Here is a 14,386-nt window from a genome sequence, read left to right on the forward strand (position 1 = left end):
TAATTTACAGCTTCTAATCATGTTAGCATAGGGTTGGCAAACTAAAACCGGTCAACTGCCTTTTTGCTAAAAAACAAAAAGAAACCAAAAAAACCTTTGTTGGAGCACAGCCTGTCCACTGTGCATTATCCACTTCTGCTTTCACGCCAGAGCATGGAGCTGTACTCCAGACTGCAAAGCCTGCGTCTGGTGTCAGAGAAGCATGGGGCTGGACTTACTATAGGAGTGTGGGAATGGCTAGGGAGGGTTATAAAACAGACAGTTAAATGTCACAACTTCTCATTCATACAGGTGCCAGTTCATGTCCCAGCTGTTCCACTTCCCAGCCAGCTCCCTGCTTGTCTTCTGGGAAAGCAGTGGAGGACGGCCCAAAGTCTTGGCACCATGCACCCATGTGGGAGACCCAAGAGAAGCTCCTGGCTTCATCTTGGCCCAGCTCTGGCTGTTGTAATCCTTTGAGGAGTGAACCAGTGGACAAGAGGATCTTTTTGTCTCTCCCTCAATCTGTGAAATCTGCCTCTCCAATAAAAATAAAATCTTAAAAAAATATATATAGGAATTATATATACATATATAATAAGAAAATGCAACTTAACAGTATTAGCATAATTCAATGTTAGATCTAAGCTAACAATTCCTAAATAAATGCAAAAATATTCTTACCTCATGTCAGAGTATTTTAAAATACCTTAAATATGTTGAGGTATATTAAACATGAATATGTAGAAGCATTACATATTTTGCTATGTTAAGCACTACAGTGCACTGCAGTATAACTAGATACTACAATGTTTCTCGTGTGTGTGAAAATAACCTTTCCTTCACCTGAATGTCAACGTAAGGTCCTCCGCCGGGCCCTTGGCTGGCGGCTCTGCCTGTCCATTTTCTGTCTGCTTGCTGGCATTCAATTTGCTTTTCATGTCCAGAGAACACTGGTTCTCCTTTGAAAACAGAAATAAAATCAGTTATCTTCTATTTAACAGTCCTGCTGGGGTAGACCAAATAAAAATAACATGAACACAATGATGATCCAGAAATCAAAGAAATATTCCCACACAAGGAGACAAAGATCCCCGCACCACCCCTTGTCAACTATACAAACTGGGCAGCTCGAGATGGCCCGGACCCTTCGCACCCAGAAGCTCATGGCGCCTGGCTCCCATCAGCTCAGCTGTGGCCTTTGTGGCCACACGGGGAGTGAACCAGCAGATGAAGATTTTTCTGCCTCTTCTATCACTAAACCTACCTTTCCAATAAAAATAAGTAAATTTTAAAAAGGGAAGAAAGTACTTAAAAACAATTAAAAATTGAAAAAGCCAAAACATGGTAAATATCTATTATGTGCTTATTGAAAGCAAGACAACTACATCACCAATTATCTGTGTAAGAAAAATGTGAAAGTTATGTAACAGAAGATCAAATTTTATGTAAGTTAAGGGAATGTTTGACTCTGCTAATACACAAATTATCCTGCAATCAATGTTAGTACACGCTCCAATACCCAGTAGCAAGTGGCATCCACAGATGTAGTTGCATAGGACTGCATCTCGTTACAAAAATGTCACTAACAATTTAAAGGCTATGAAGCCTAGAATGCTAGTTGGTGAATAAATTTTTAAAATGTCATTTATTTGAAAGGTAGAGTGGGGCTGGTACGGTAGTATAAAAGGCTAACCCTCAGCCTGCTGGCAGTGCCATCCCATATGCGTGCCAGCTCAGGTCCTGCTTGCTCCGCTTCCCAATCAAGCTCCTTCTTATGTCCTGGGAAAGCTAGGTAGGATGGCCGTGAGCTGGTGTCCCTGAACCAGGTGCGAGTCCCCAAGGAAACGCCTGGCTCGCAGGCTGCATAAGCTCAGCCCTGGCTGTCTCAGTGCTTCCAGCGGATGAAAGATCCCTCTTGGTCTCTCCTTCCCTCTCCATAACTCCAACTTCCCAAGTCAAGAAGAAAATACTAAAAACCAAAACAAAGACAACAGGTAGGGAGATCTTCCATCTGCTGGACCACAGGAGCCCACGCGCTGCGGCTGTCCCCTGCTGCCTCCCACAGTGCACCTGGAAAGGCCGAGACACCACAGTCTGTTACAAACAGGCACAGAGTCCATCTTGTCCACGTTTCTCTCAATCTCCCATCAGAATCACTTGGAGCACCATGTTTACAGTTCTAAACACCCCTAGGATGCTGAGATTTGTGGTATAATCCTAAGGCTCCATCCAATGCTCCCTTCTCATAGAAGCACCTACCATGCTCAGTTCTCGGGTCCTCTTCCCGATCTCCCTTTCCACGTGATGTAGCTCCAAGCTCAGCTGCTCACTGGAGATCATTCCAGGCCATTTGGGAGGCGGTGGCGGGGGCTGTGGCTGGCCTGCCAGGGTACTGGCCTCCCTCTGCAACAGTAGCCTGTTACTAACAGCCTAGTGCATAAAGCCAAGCACACACAGCTCAACACAGTCACTGCATGCCCAATTCCAGCCCGCTCTTAAGTCTGAGAACATGTGTGTCTGCACTAAGAAGTGATACAACCATGAGGCACTACTGTTAGTAACACTGAATGTAGAAAGAGGGAAAAAACAGGAGATTGACACTGGGTCAGAGCCCAGTGTGGCAGGAGTCTGCTAAGCCTTCTCCAGGGGTGCTGGCATCCCACATAGGAGCTAGTTTGCATTTTGGCTGCTCCACTTCTGATCTAGCCCTTTGTGGCCTGAGAAAGCAGCAGAGGACGGCCCAAATCTTTGGGACTCTGTGCCCATGTGGAGATCTTTAGGAAGCTGCTGGCTTCAGATCAGCTTAGCTCTGACCGCTGCAGCCTTTTGGCGAGTGAACAAACGGATGAGACCCTTTCTCCCTGTAAAATTTGCCTTTCAAACACAGGTCGGTACCTCTAGTCCCCGCAGCTGGGTCTGCTGGCTGATCTGGTGGTTCAGCTGCTGCAGCTCCAGACGCAGCTGCTCTCTGTCTGCGCACGGCAGAGGCTTTCCGTGGCCGCCCACTTCTGACATGGATATCCTTTCCCTGTGGTAAGATCCGTAAGACGAATACCACTCAGTTACCATTCAGTGATGGCAAATTCCAAAGCTGCATTTTGCTAAAATATTATTACAAAAAACTTGAAAAACAAAATAGGAAAAGTGAAGCCACTGTAAAGGTTTGGCCAAGGGAGAAGGCTGCACCGTACCTCTCACCGAAGTGTCCCTGAGAAGGCATGCTTTGATGGGGTGAATATGGAGAGCCTCCCCAGGCAGCGTGACTTCCGTACGGACTGTAATCTGTGAACACAAGATGGTTGTGGTATGAAAGAATCCAACACTTAGTTATTTTAAGGTGCCCATAATCTATCAGGCATAAGCATAAGCTATACGCAGCTCTGTGGCAATATAATCACCAAAGTAACAAGATGTTGATGTTTCTTTCCCATTGAACCTTCTGTATTTTTTTCCTACTGCTTAAATCATTTTATAATGAGATTGTATTAACATAAGCGTAAATTAATTTAAAAATAGGCAATATTTATAGGCATTTTAATATATATCATAAACCATATTGAGCTATAACTTTCTTATAAAGACACTTTCATGGTAAGGTTTGAAATTTTTCATTGCCTTGGAAGGTTACAGAAAACAAATGGGGAGGAAATGTGATACTGAGAATCAAATCCAAATGCTCTAGACGCGCATACCTGAAATGCCAAGAGATTTTGTGGGAGCTCCTGCAGGTACCATGGCCTGCATTGGGCCAGCACCCTGATAAATTGTTTTAGAAGTCCGAGAGATGGCACCAAACCGAGAGACTGTTGGCCGGTCTCCAAAAGGAATCAGGTCGTCGTCACTGGCCTCCGCTGCCCTCCGCTGCGGGTCTAACCGTGGGTCTCGCACGCCTTTACCCTCCACGTTCTGGTAAGATGCAGAATACACCGCACACTCAGATCCGAACACAAGGCTAAACAAAATGCAATGCTCTCCCTAGAAAGACTAAACTATTAGTTATTTTTGGCCATTACCTAAAACATTTTTTAAAAAAAGATTCATTAATTTTTTTTGTTTGAAAGGAACATTTACAGAGAGGAGAGACAGAGGGTTCCCCCTTCTAATGGCTGCAACAGTTGGAGCTGGATCAGAAGCGGACAGCACAGACCAGAACCAGTGCCCTTACGGCATGCCAGCACGCCACAGTGGGAATTCGCCTGCCGAGCCACTGCAGAGCCCACTAAAACATCTTTATTAACTGTTGGATTATTCCTTACAGTAGCAAATATATTTTACAGTAACATAACCCAGTACATATACACATATAATAAATATTTATACCTGTATCATATTCATATCATGTACATCTTATGTACATGAAAATATATACATTTTCTCTAGGTAATCCATCCACACAGTAACATCTCAGAAGCACTGTATTAGATCTCTTTTACCTATTTAGAAGGTTTTCAGTTATTATTAAGGCTATAACATAATAACATTTTCAGAAAGCCAATTAGGAAGAAAGCAAGCATGCCAATCCAACTCCTTCTCCCCACAGCAGGACGCGTCCCATGACCCCGGCCCTCCCAGTCAGGGGCTGCCTCTCTGTCCTCTATATTCCTTTTTCTCAGGCAGACATCTAATCATATTTCTTGCTCTATAGGTCATGGCTCTCTGTAGTGGCAGTCAATTCTTTATTATTAAGGATAATCATTTAATCTATGAGAATTTATATAACCTAGGAATCTTTGTAAGAGTTACCAAGGGCAACCAGATGAATAACAACAGTGAAGACACATTCAACCAACAATAACCCCTGCCCCCAAGGGAAGGCCGTTCACTGTAGCACTGTCCATGAGAGTGAAATCACTAATGCTGATTATCAATCATCAACGAGCAATAAGTCATCATCCATTAATAACAATAATAACTTCTATTTGAAGGAGTTATACAGAGAGAGGGCAGAGGGAGGGACGAGGAGATGGATCTCTAGTGAGCTTCCACTCCTCCCACTGTTTCACACCGCAAATGGCTGCATGGCCAGGGATGTGCCAGGCCTGACAGGAGTCAGGGGCTTTCTTCTGTCTCCCTCCTGGGTACAGGAGCCCAAGCACCTGGCTCACCCCGAGCAGGCCATCAGCAGGGTCCCCACCTCATACACACTACATACAGCATACAGCATCACGTCAAGTATCCTGAAATATCTGCAAAAAGCAGCTAAAATGAATGAATCTGAGTTACATAAATCTTAAGTAAAATCTTAAAAACAACAAATTTTGAAAATACTATTGAGTGAAAATATGTTAAGCTGGGGCTGGTACCATGGCTCAACAGGCTAATCCACCACCTTCATCACCACAGATGCTAACTCATGTCCCGGCTGCTCCACTTCCCATCCAGCTCCCTGCCTGTGGCCTGGGGAAGCAGCAGAGGACGGCCCAACGCCTTGGGACCCTGCACCTGCATGGGAGACCCAGAGAAGGCCCTGGCTTCAGATCAGCTCAGCTCCAGCTACTGTGGCCCTCTCTGTCTTTCCTTCTCTGTGTAAATCTGCCTTTCCAATAAAAATTAATTAAATCTTAAAAGAAAAAGTACAATTTATATAGGTCTAAAAGCACGCAAACGGGTCAGGTACTGTGCCACAACAGGTAACCCCACTACCTGAGATGCCTGCAGCCCAGGTGGCACCAGTTCAAATTCTGGCTGTACCACTTCTTTTTTACACTGGAAAGGCAGAAATACAGAGAGGAGGAAATACAGAGAGAGATCTTCTATGTGTTTATTTACTCCCCAGGTGTAAAGCAGGGAGCTGGATGGGAAGCAGGGCTGCCGGGATTAGAACCGGTGCCCACATGGGATCCTAGTGTGTGCAAAGCAAGGACTTTAGCCACTAGGTTACTGCTCAGGCAAGAAAAGATTTTTATTTATACCTGAACGATACTAAAAAATCCACAGAATTCCAACATAATTCAACTGGAGGGTACAGGATTTGGTCTGAAGCTTTTAAGCAAGCTCTCAGTGATTTGTGCCTGAAATACAATGGGATTTATTTGCTTTACTCTCATTTGTAGTACATACCATCATTTCCATGCTTCCTGCTGCCACAGCATCTTTGGGTTTTGCGTCTTTGGTTCCGATGTAGGAGCCGATGGTATCACATGACCAGGGAGAATACTGGCTGTAGTCATTTCCTTTATATTTCCCAGCTGCCTTCAAGTCTTCATCCAGAAACTACAAATGGGTGGGGTGGGGGAGGGTAATGTAGAAAACAGGTCTATGAGTATCAACACAAGGAAATCAAGTAATGTATCAAGTAATGTAATAGGACTTACTTCACAACAGAAATTTCTAAAGAACACACAAAATACAAAATGAGCAAAAAGTGGCATTCCTAGTCTTCCACACACAAGAATCAAGTCTGCACTCAGCTTGGGCAAGGTTTCTTGGGGGTCTCCCCAAGACAGTGATTCAGCCCCTGGCTACATGTACTGGGCCTCCCCAGTGCTGATGCCTGCGCAGTGGACACACACAGAGGCACACAGGAACAAGCCAGCCCAATCATCCGGGCTAGTGGAGGATGCTGAGTGCCTCGTGAGAGGATGGAAAGCAAAACAGGTCGGACAATTCTCTCTACCAAGCTGCATAGCCAGTGTCTGGGTCTATGAGTGCACTAGGTGAACCTAGTGAGGCAACTGGCCTTGAAAAAATTCTTTCCCCGGTGCAACAACGCTGACAGTATCTCAGAACTATCAAAAGCACTCAAGTCACACCCTGGGAACAATCTTCTCCACATCGGGGTCTCTAAGGCGTCATCAAAGGCCATCTCCTCACCCCCAGGTGCTGATGTAGTGTGACAGCAAGCAGTGCCCCTTCCCTTACAGATCAGGAAAATAAAAGAACTGAAACATTTGTCCCACCCAGCGTCCTCCATCCATGCCTTGACCCTCTCCACCCTAATTAGAGACCCATGTGGGCGTGCATTCCTCTTCATTATGTAAACAATATTAAAAATAAAACAGGGCTTGGCGTGGTGGCCTAGTAGTTAAAGTCCTTGCCTTGCACGTGCCAGGATCCCATGTGGGCGTCAGTTCTAATCCCAGCAGCCCCACTTCCCATCCAGCTCCCTGCTTGTGGCCTGGGAAGCAGCTGAAGACGGCCCAAAGCCTTGGCACCTTGCACCCACATGGGAGACCCGGAAGAAGCTCCAGGCTCCTGGCTTCATATTGGCTCAGTTCCAGCCTTTGCAGCCATTTGGGGAGTGAACCATCTGACAGAAGATTTTCCTTCCTGTGTCTCCTCTTCTCTGTATATCTGACTTTACAATGAAAGTAAATCTTAAAAATAAAACAAAGTTTAAACAAATGTGCCTACTTCCTCTTGATGAAAGGCAGGAGGCAATGTTGGTGAAGGAGCAAAAGGAGGAGGAGAGATGACCTTTCTCTCTTCTAGCTGGGCCATTATCTCCTTCCGGCGGCGATGCAGCTCATCTAGACTGGGATGGGGCTGGGGAGGTGGAGGAAGCCGGCTATAAGGAGGCTCCTGAAAATGGAAAAGTTAGTTAGCACTGGAAAAAAAAAAAAGCTCAAAATACATAAATTCACTTAAATATATTGACAGACACCGTCCTATCATCTGGAAGCAAAGCTTAACAGAGAAAAACAAAACAAGTCTCTCCCCCAGCTCTCAGCGGCTCCGAAAGAGCTAAAGTTAGGTTTCTTTTTTATATATCTAATAGATCTACAATTATTACAAACATCCAAAGATCAGAAGGTTAGACTTGTTATTTGGCAGGGTCTGGAGTAACGGTGAGTTTTTCCCAACAATACGTTCTGTAAAACCTATTTGAATTATAAAAAGATAAAAGGGAAAAGCTTTCTTTTAAAATTATCAAAGAGCTAGTGGGAAAAAAAATCACTACAACAAAAAAATTAATTATTAAGTCTAAGAATAAAAACCAAACAAAACATAAAACAAAACAAACCCAGCATACTCTGGGGTACGGGGCTCTGATCTGAGAGGGATGAGGAGCCACCGGATAGTAACCCTCCATCTGCTGGTATCTCTCTCTGGATTCCGGCACGTAGGACGGCACTGCTGCAGGAGGAACCTCGATGGCAATAGGGCTTTCCCGGAAAATTTCTTCTCTTGTGTAAGACTGAGCAGGGTATACGCGGCGGCCATCATAGTGAGGTGGGTACACAGGCGGGTACTGCTGTGGCTGTGTGCCATACTGAGAGCTCACGACGCGGTCCTGAAGGTAGGCTGGATAGTGGTCCAAGTAGGGAGGGCCAGGCTCCGGAGCGGACGGTGCAGGGCGGACAAAGCGGGACACACACGGTGGTGGTGGAGTGTAGTACACTCCTACACAAGAGACCAACCAAATGCAACAATCAGTCAACCAAGTTTTACATGCAAGAATTTAAAAAATGGAGAAACACAAACATTAATAATCCACTTATTTCTCTTTGATGTTTTCCTCTTTCTCACAAAGTTGCTGAGGAAAAATAGAACCCAGGGGCTGATGCATGGCTCAATTTGCTAATTCTCTGACTGCAAGCACTAGCATCCCATTTGGGTACCAGCCCATGTTCCAGTTGCTCCAGTTCTCATCCAGCTCCCAGCTTATGGCCTGGACAAGCAGCTGCGGATGGCCCAAGTCCTTAGGACCCTGCACCCATGTGGGAGATCCCACAGAAGCTCCTGGCTCCTGTGCCTGATCAGTCAGCACAGCTCAGCTCTGGCTGCTGGTGGTCACTTGGGGAGTGAACTAGAGGATGGAAGATCTCTCTGTAAATTTTTCCAATAAAATAAATAAATCTTAAAAAAAGGAAAGGGAAAAAGCCAAACTCGCCCTTAAAAGTCATTGAAAAAACTAATCTATGCACAGCTAAGATAACAGATCGGGTGTGATGTATTTAATGGAAAGCAGACGTCAGAAAATTCCAGAAAATGACACTCCCCTTAGAGCTGCTCCCACTGCCTGCGTTTTGAATGTGACAGTAACTGGAGGAGAGGTGTGGCAGACCAGAGGTCTGTTCTGCTGGTAAGGATTTAGGTCTAGAGCTTGTGGAAGTAGGCTCTCACTGTCCAACTGCTGCTCGAGTGATCTGACGCCAGAAGCGCAGGCCTCAGCTTGCCCTTGTAGCAGGTGCTCCTGGTACTAGGTCTGCTGCTGTGGTAATCTGGGCTCTCTCCTGGAGGCCAAGTTTCTAGTACTTTCATTGTAGGCATGTAAAGCCTATACTGGACCTCCTATTTCAAGCAGCTGGCAGGATGTCTGTTCGATGCAGTTGAACCCTGACCATACACTTGTCTTATGGGTGGCACAGACCCAGAGCTGCACCGGAAGCAGAGCGGCTGAGACTCAGAGGGCTCCACTGGGAGATCACGAATTTCCTGAGCAGTGCCTTAACCATGGCAAGCAAATGCTCGCTCTACAGTGCTCTTTCTTTTTTAAAGATTTGTCTGTTTTTCCTGGAAAGCCAGATTTATACAGAGATGGAGACAAGAGACAAAGATCTTCTACCCACTGGTTTACCCCACAAGTGGCTACAATGGCCAGAGTTGAGCTGATCTAAAGCCAGGAGTCAGGAGCCTCTTCCCAGTCTCCCACACAGGTGCAGGGTTCCAAGGCTTTGGGCCACGCTTGACTGCTTTCCCAGGCCACAGGCAGGGAGCTGGAAGGGAAGTGGAGCACCCAGGATATGAACTAGTACCCACATGAGATCCTGGTGTGTGCAAGGCAAAGACTTTGGCCACTATGCTATCATGCTGGGCCCCTCCTCTACAGTTTTACAATCATTCAGTGTACAGTCTACCTCAATCATTCATTTCTTTGCAGAGCTGGTATTATCAATTAACCCCAAACTTTCAAAATTTATCTATTTTCTAAGCCCCTTTCTTTTTATCACACCAATTCATTTCTCAACATACCTGATTAGTAACTTCGTAATTCCTCAGTTCTAATCTATTATCTTCTAATCATTCATAGATTTTCCTTTCTATTCCCAATACCTTTCTTTTTTTGTCGGAAAGGCAGATATACAGAGACGAGGAGAGACAGAGGAAGATCCTCCATCTGATGGTTCATTCCCAAAGCACCTGCAACAGCCGGAGCTGAGCCAATCCGAAGCCAGGAGCCAGGAGCCTCCACCAGATCTCCCATCCAGTAGCAGGGGCTTTGGGCCATCCTTGACTGCCTCCTCAGGCCACAGGCAGGGAGCAGATGGGAAGTGGGGTCGCCGGGATCAGAAGTGGCGCCCATATGGGATCCGGTGTGTTCAAGGCGAGGACTTTAACAGCAATGCTATCGCGCCGGGCTCAATTCCTTTATTTATAGGCATTTCTTCCATAAAATGTTTGCAAGGTTGAGGTTTTCAATTACCTCCCTCTAGTCAATTTCTACCAAGCTACTGTTACTAACCAGTATGACTGACCTATTTATTTCACTTATTTTTTAGAGGTGGGGAATGCTTGGTTTATGGACCACAAAAGATTGTAAAATCATTTAGTCTGGCCCTGCTAAAGCCAACTAATTGCAGGTGGACTAGTTGCAGAATTCACTAAATCTTTAGCAGGTTAACTTTTCAATTTACTAATTATGTATGGCCCATGAATGGAATCAATATGCAAATGGCCTTTGGTAGTTCTCCATTCCTGATTTATTCACATGACAGACAGGGGCAGAAACAGGCAGAGATAAACAGAGTGAGATCTTTTATCTGCTGCTTCACTCTCCGAATACCCAACATTTGGGACCTGCTCAAGACAAAGCAATGAGCCCCAAAGTCAATGCTGCTCCCACAAAGGGGGAGAGGCCCAGGCGCCTGAGTCATCAACCCCTAGCTCCAGGGAGTGCATGCCGTGCCAGCTGGAGGAAGCGCCAGAGCTTATGCCTGAACCCAGGCACACATATGCAAAGCAGGCGCCTGGCACTCTGGCTCAACCTCCACCTGGAAGCACCTTACATGCTCTACTTCCCCTGGGCATGGGAGAGCAGCCTTGGGTCCCGTGTAGGAGATCCAGAAGCTCCTGGCTTAAGGCGGACTCAGCTCCGACCACTGCAGCCACTTGCGGAGCGTACCAGCAGATGAAAGCTCTTTCTGTCTCTCCTCTCCGTAAATCTGCCTTAAAAAAATAATAAAATAAAAAATAAAATATGTAAACATACACAACGCAAACCAGTATATTAAATATTGTGCCAAACATCTGCTACCAATTTCTTAATTACTTTTTAACACACAAATATATATTATTCTCAAGCATACTTTTATCCTTCACTTTTTATACTTCTCTTCTCTTTTTTATACTTCACTTTTTATAATTCTCTATTGTAAATGCTCGTAGAGTATGCAAACTCGGGCCCATGTTGTGGTATAGCCAGTTCATCCTCTGTCCGTGACACCAGTATCCCACAAGGTGCTGGTCAAGTCCTTGTTGCTTTACCCCCAACCCAGCTTCTGGCTAACGGCCTGGGAAAGGAGAAGGATGGGCTAACTCCTAACCCTGGAGGAGGCTCCTGGCTTCAAACCAGCCCAGCCCTCACCATTGTGGCCATTTAGGGAGTGAATCTGAGAATGGAAGACTTTCCTCCCCTTCTCTCTACAATTCTGCCTTTCAAATAAAAATGAATGAATCTTTTTAAGAAATATATGAAGTTGTACGCACACCTATCAGACCAGCCCTGACCATTGAGACTATCAGCAGAGTGGACTACCAGAAGGCATATCCCTCCCTGCCGACAGCTGGGGTGGCTAGGAGCAAGGAGTCTCAACTGGATCTCCCATGGGGTGGTGGGGCCCATGGGTGCTGGGCCACGTTTTTCCAGGCCCCGTGCAGTGCAGCAGTAACATGGCTCGCAGAGTTGAGCCGCTGCAGTACATTGGGTTAGTCTTTGACGAGAGCTGGTGGATGGGATCTGACCTACTCAAGAACTGGTATAACCAGCCTGTCAGGCAACACATTCTGGGTTTGATTCCACGTTCCAGATGGAGGAAGCCTCTGTCCTGTATCTGTACATAAACTGCATTTTATGCAACTGCTGTTGGTAAAGCAGCTTGACTTTTTCTGCTTTGCCTCACTGACTTCATGCTATTTCCTTGTGGTGCAGGGGTTGAGCTGCCACTTGCCAAGTTAGTGCTCACACTGGAGCAATGGTTTGAGTCCTAACTACCCTGCTGCTGGTCTACTCTGATAACATGCATAGGAGAGCACCTGAAGGCTTAAGCAACTGGGCCCACATCACTTCTGTGGGAGACCAGAGTGGAGCTCTTGGCTTCTGGTTGTAACTTGGCCCAGCTCAGCAGCTGTTAGGGACACTTGGGGAGTGAACCAACAGATGAAAAGATCTTTCTCTCCCTCTCTGTCACTCTTTCAAATAAATAAATGTCGTCATTTGTCCTACTAAAGTATTAAAAATATATTTGTTGCTTTGAACTGTTAACTCTAAGAAGAGGAACAAGGTAAGCTGAAGGTCATCACCCTGCTGGTAAGGCGCTGGTTCAAACGGCGGAGCAGCTCCTCGAGGGTCCTGATAGTACACATCTGCCTGTTGGGCTGGATACAGCTGAGAGCCGCGCGGGACCATCTGCAGCGGTTTGGTGACAGGCATAGGAGGCAGGTCTGCAGGTCCCCTTGGTGGTACGGGATGTGGATTCACAGGCAAGGCAGAAATACTCTTCGGGACAGATTCTAACCTAAAGAATATGCAAATAAAGCCTCAGAGCTCTGATAACTGCAATGTACAAAAACTGTTACATGTAAAATGATCTGGGACTCCAGTTTACCCAGCAGTCATCTCATCCTGTTTATCTATGTGGTTACTTGAAAATCATGAAAACAGGAAACAAAGAAAAAAAAATCAAAAATAGTTTTTTTATAAAAGCAAAATGTCAAGGAACAGCTACGAAAGCAGTTGAGAAAAACGACGTACAGGTCAGGAGGGGACCCGGGAGCACTGCTGCTCAGATGGTCCAGCTTGCCCGGCTTGAGGCCGGCGTCGTAGCTGGGGTCCGTCCCTCGAGGAATCAGCTGTGTTGCGGAACCGCCTGCCGAGACGATTCCATTTGGCAGAGCCGGTGGTTTCCTGTTGGGCATCTCCACTGCGCTTTCATCTGGAAGGATAGCTGCTGAAGGCAGGCCCACCTCATTCAGCTGACCCAAAGAGGCACTCAGTGGCCTCCGCGGAGCCAGACGCTTGTTCATCTTCCGAAATCTATATGAAAAGCAAAGGCACACATCAAACAATCAAATAAAACCCTCAGATATCGAAGCAGCCAAAAAGTAAAATGTACTTAGGAACACATTTTACTATAACGTATGTTCAGATTTCTACTTTTAGTTTATTAAAGTGGATAGAAAAATCTATATGATAGTTTTTGAAACGTTTAACTTTCCAGCCTTTCCTAATTAGATAGCAGCCCAAAAGCACTGTTTCCCAGGGCCCTTCTGTAACAACCGGGGAGGCTGAGCACAGCTCCCATGTGTACGGGCCATGCACTACTTCAGTGACTCAGCGCTGTTCTAAACACAGAGTCCACTGGTCTCTCTATTACAGACCTGCACACGACTAGCCTTCCACGTCACTTCTCTACCAACCATTCTTTTTTTTTTTTTTTAATTGTGGTATTTATTTTACCTCTGCAATTGTTTCAAATAAAATAATTGTCTTCTGAAAAAAAAAACCTGTGTTATTTATACTCCTCATACGATAATCCTAAGAAGCTGTGAATACATTATTTTGCGGTGTGATTAAAATTGCAAAGACTGAGACACGCCTGTCCTGTTAGTTGTCCAACTGAGCCAATGTCATCATGAGTTCTTGCGAAAGGGTTGAGAGTGCCACAGTCAGACAGGAGATAAGATAACAGAAACATATGGAGTGAAATGTTTAGAAAATTGTAAACTCTGGCTCAGTGAAATCCATTTTGAGGGTCTAACTTCAAGAACTTTAAGATAATAAACTTGTTATTGTTCTTAAAGACTATTTAACAATAAAAACTCAGCACTCTATGGTTTTCTTTCTAAATGTTAAAATATTCTGGGGTCATGTATGAAACAGCATGCCCAGCTGCTGCCTTAGATGCTGGCGCCAGTGCAAATCCCAGCCAGCTCACTCTTGATCCAGTTCCCTGCTACTGGCCTGGGAAAGCAATGACAGATTATGGAAGTAAATGGTCCCCTGCGACCTATGTGGGCAACCCAAAAGCAGCTCTTGCTTTCTGCCTGGCCCAGTGCTAGCCACTGTGGCCATCTGAGGAGTGACCCAAGGTAAGTCTCTTCCCCTCTAAAATTTCTTTATTTTTATTGAAGAGGTAGATGAGATTTACAGAGAGGACAGAGAAGAGATCTTCCATTCACTGGTTCACTCCCCAAATGGCCACAGTGGCCAGAACTGGTCTATTCAAAGTCAGAAACCAGAAGC

At 45.6% G+C, this 14,386-nt stretch overlaps 1 protein-coding gene across 6 annotated transcripts in view; it reads right to left on the bottom strand.

Moving 5' to 3' along the window:
• Positions 1-14,386, bottom strand: part of RC3H1 (ring finger and CCCH-type domains 1) — a 64,174-nt gene that overhangs the window by 5,118 nt on the left and 44,670 nt on the right. For 2 of the 6 annotated variants that reach the window (XM_040984286.1, XM_040984285.1), the window contains exons 10-19: positions 12,896-13,177; positions 12,445-12,659; positions 7,955-8,325; positions 7,336-7,503; positions 6,043-6,195; positions 3,675-3,888; positions 3,174-3,264; positions 2,878-3,010; positions 2,242-2,412; positions 826-941 (exon numbers count right to left, since the gene is read on the bottom strand). In XM_040984286.1, the coding sequence (XP_040840220.1) occupies positions 826-941; positions 2,242-2,412; positions 2,878-3,010; positions 3,174-3,264; positions 3,675-3,888; positions 6,043-6,195; positions 7,336-7,503; positions 7,955-8,325; positions 12,445-12,659; positions 12,896-13,177 (1,914 nt within the window). Of the gene's footprint in view, positions 1-825; positions 942-2,241; positions 2,413-2,877; positions 3,011-3,173; positions 3,265-3,674; positions 3,889-6,042; positions 6,196-7,335; positions 7,504-7,945; positions 8,326-12,444; positions 12,660-12,895; positions 13,178-14,386 lie in introns of all 6 variants that reach the window. The other 4 variants (XM_040984284.1, XM_040984283.1, XM_040984289.1 and 1 more) reach the window with 2 other exon arrangements.

The sequence above is a fragment of the Ochotona curzoniae genome, unplaced genomic scaffold (assembly GCF_017591425.1).
Source record: "Ochotona curzoniae isolate NIBS_2020 unplaced genomic scaffold, NIBS_Ocur_1.0 contig_4105, whole genome shotgun sequence".
Taxonomy (NCBI): domain Eukaryota; kingdom Metazoa; phylum Chordata; class Mammalia; order Lagomorpha; family Ochotonidae; genus Ochotona; species Ochotona curzoniae.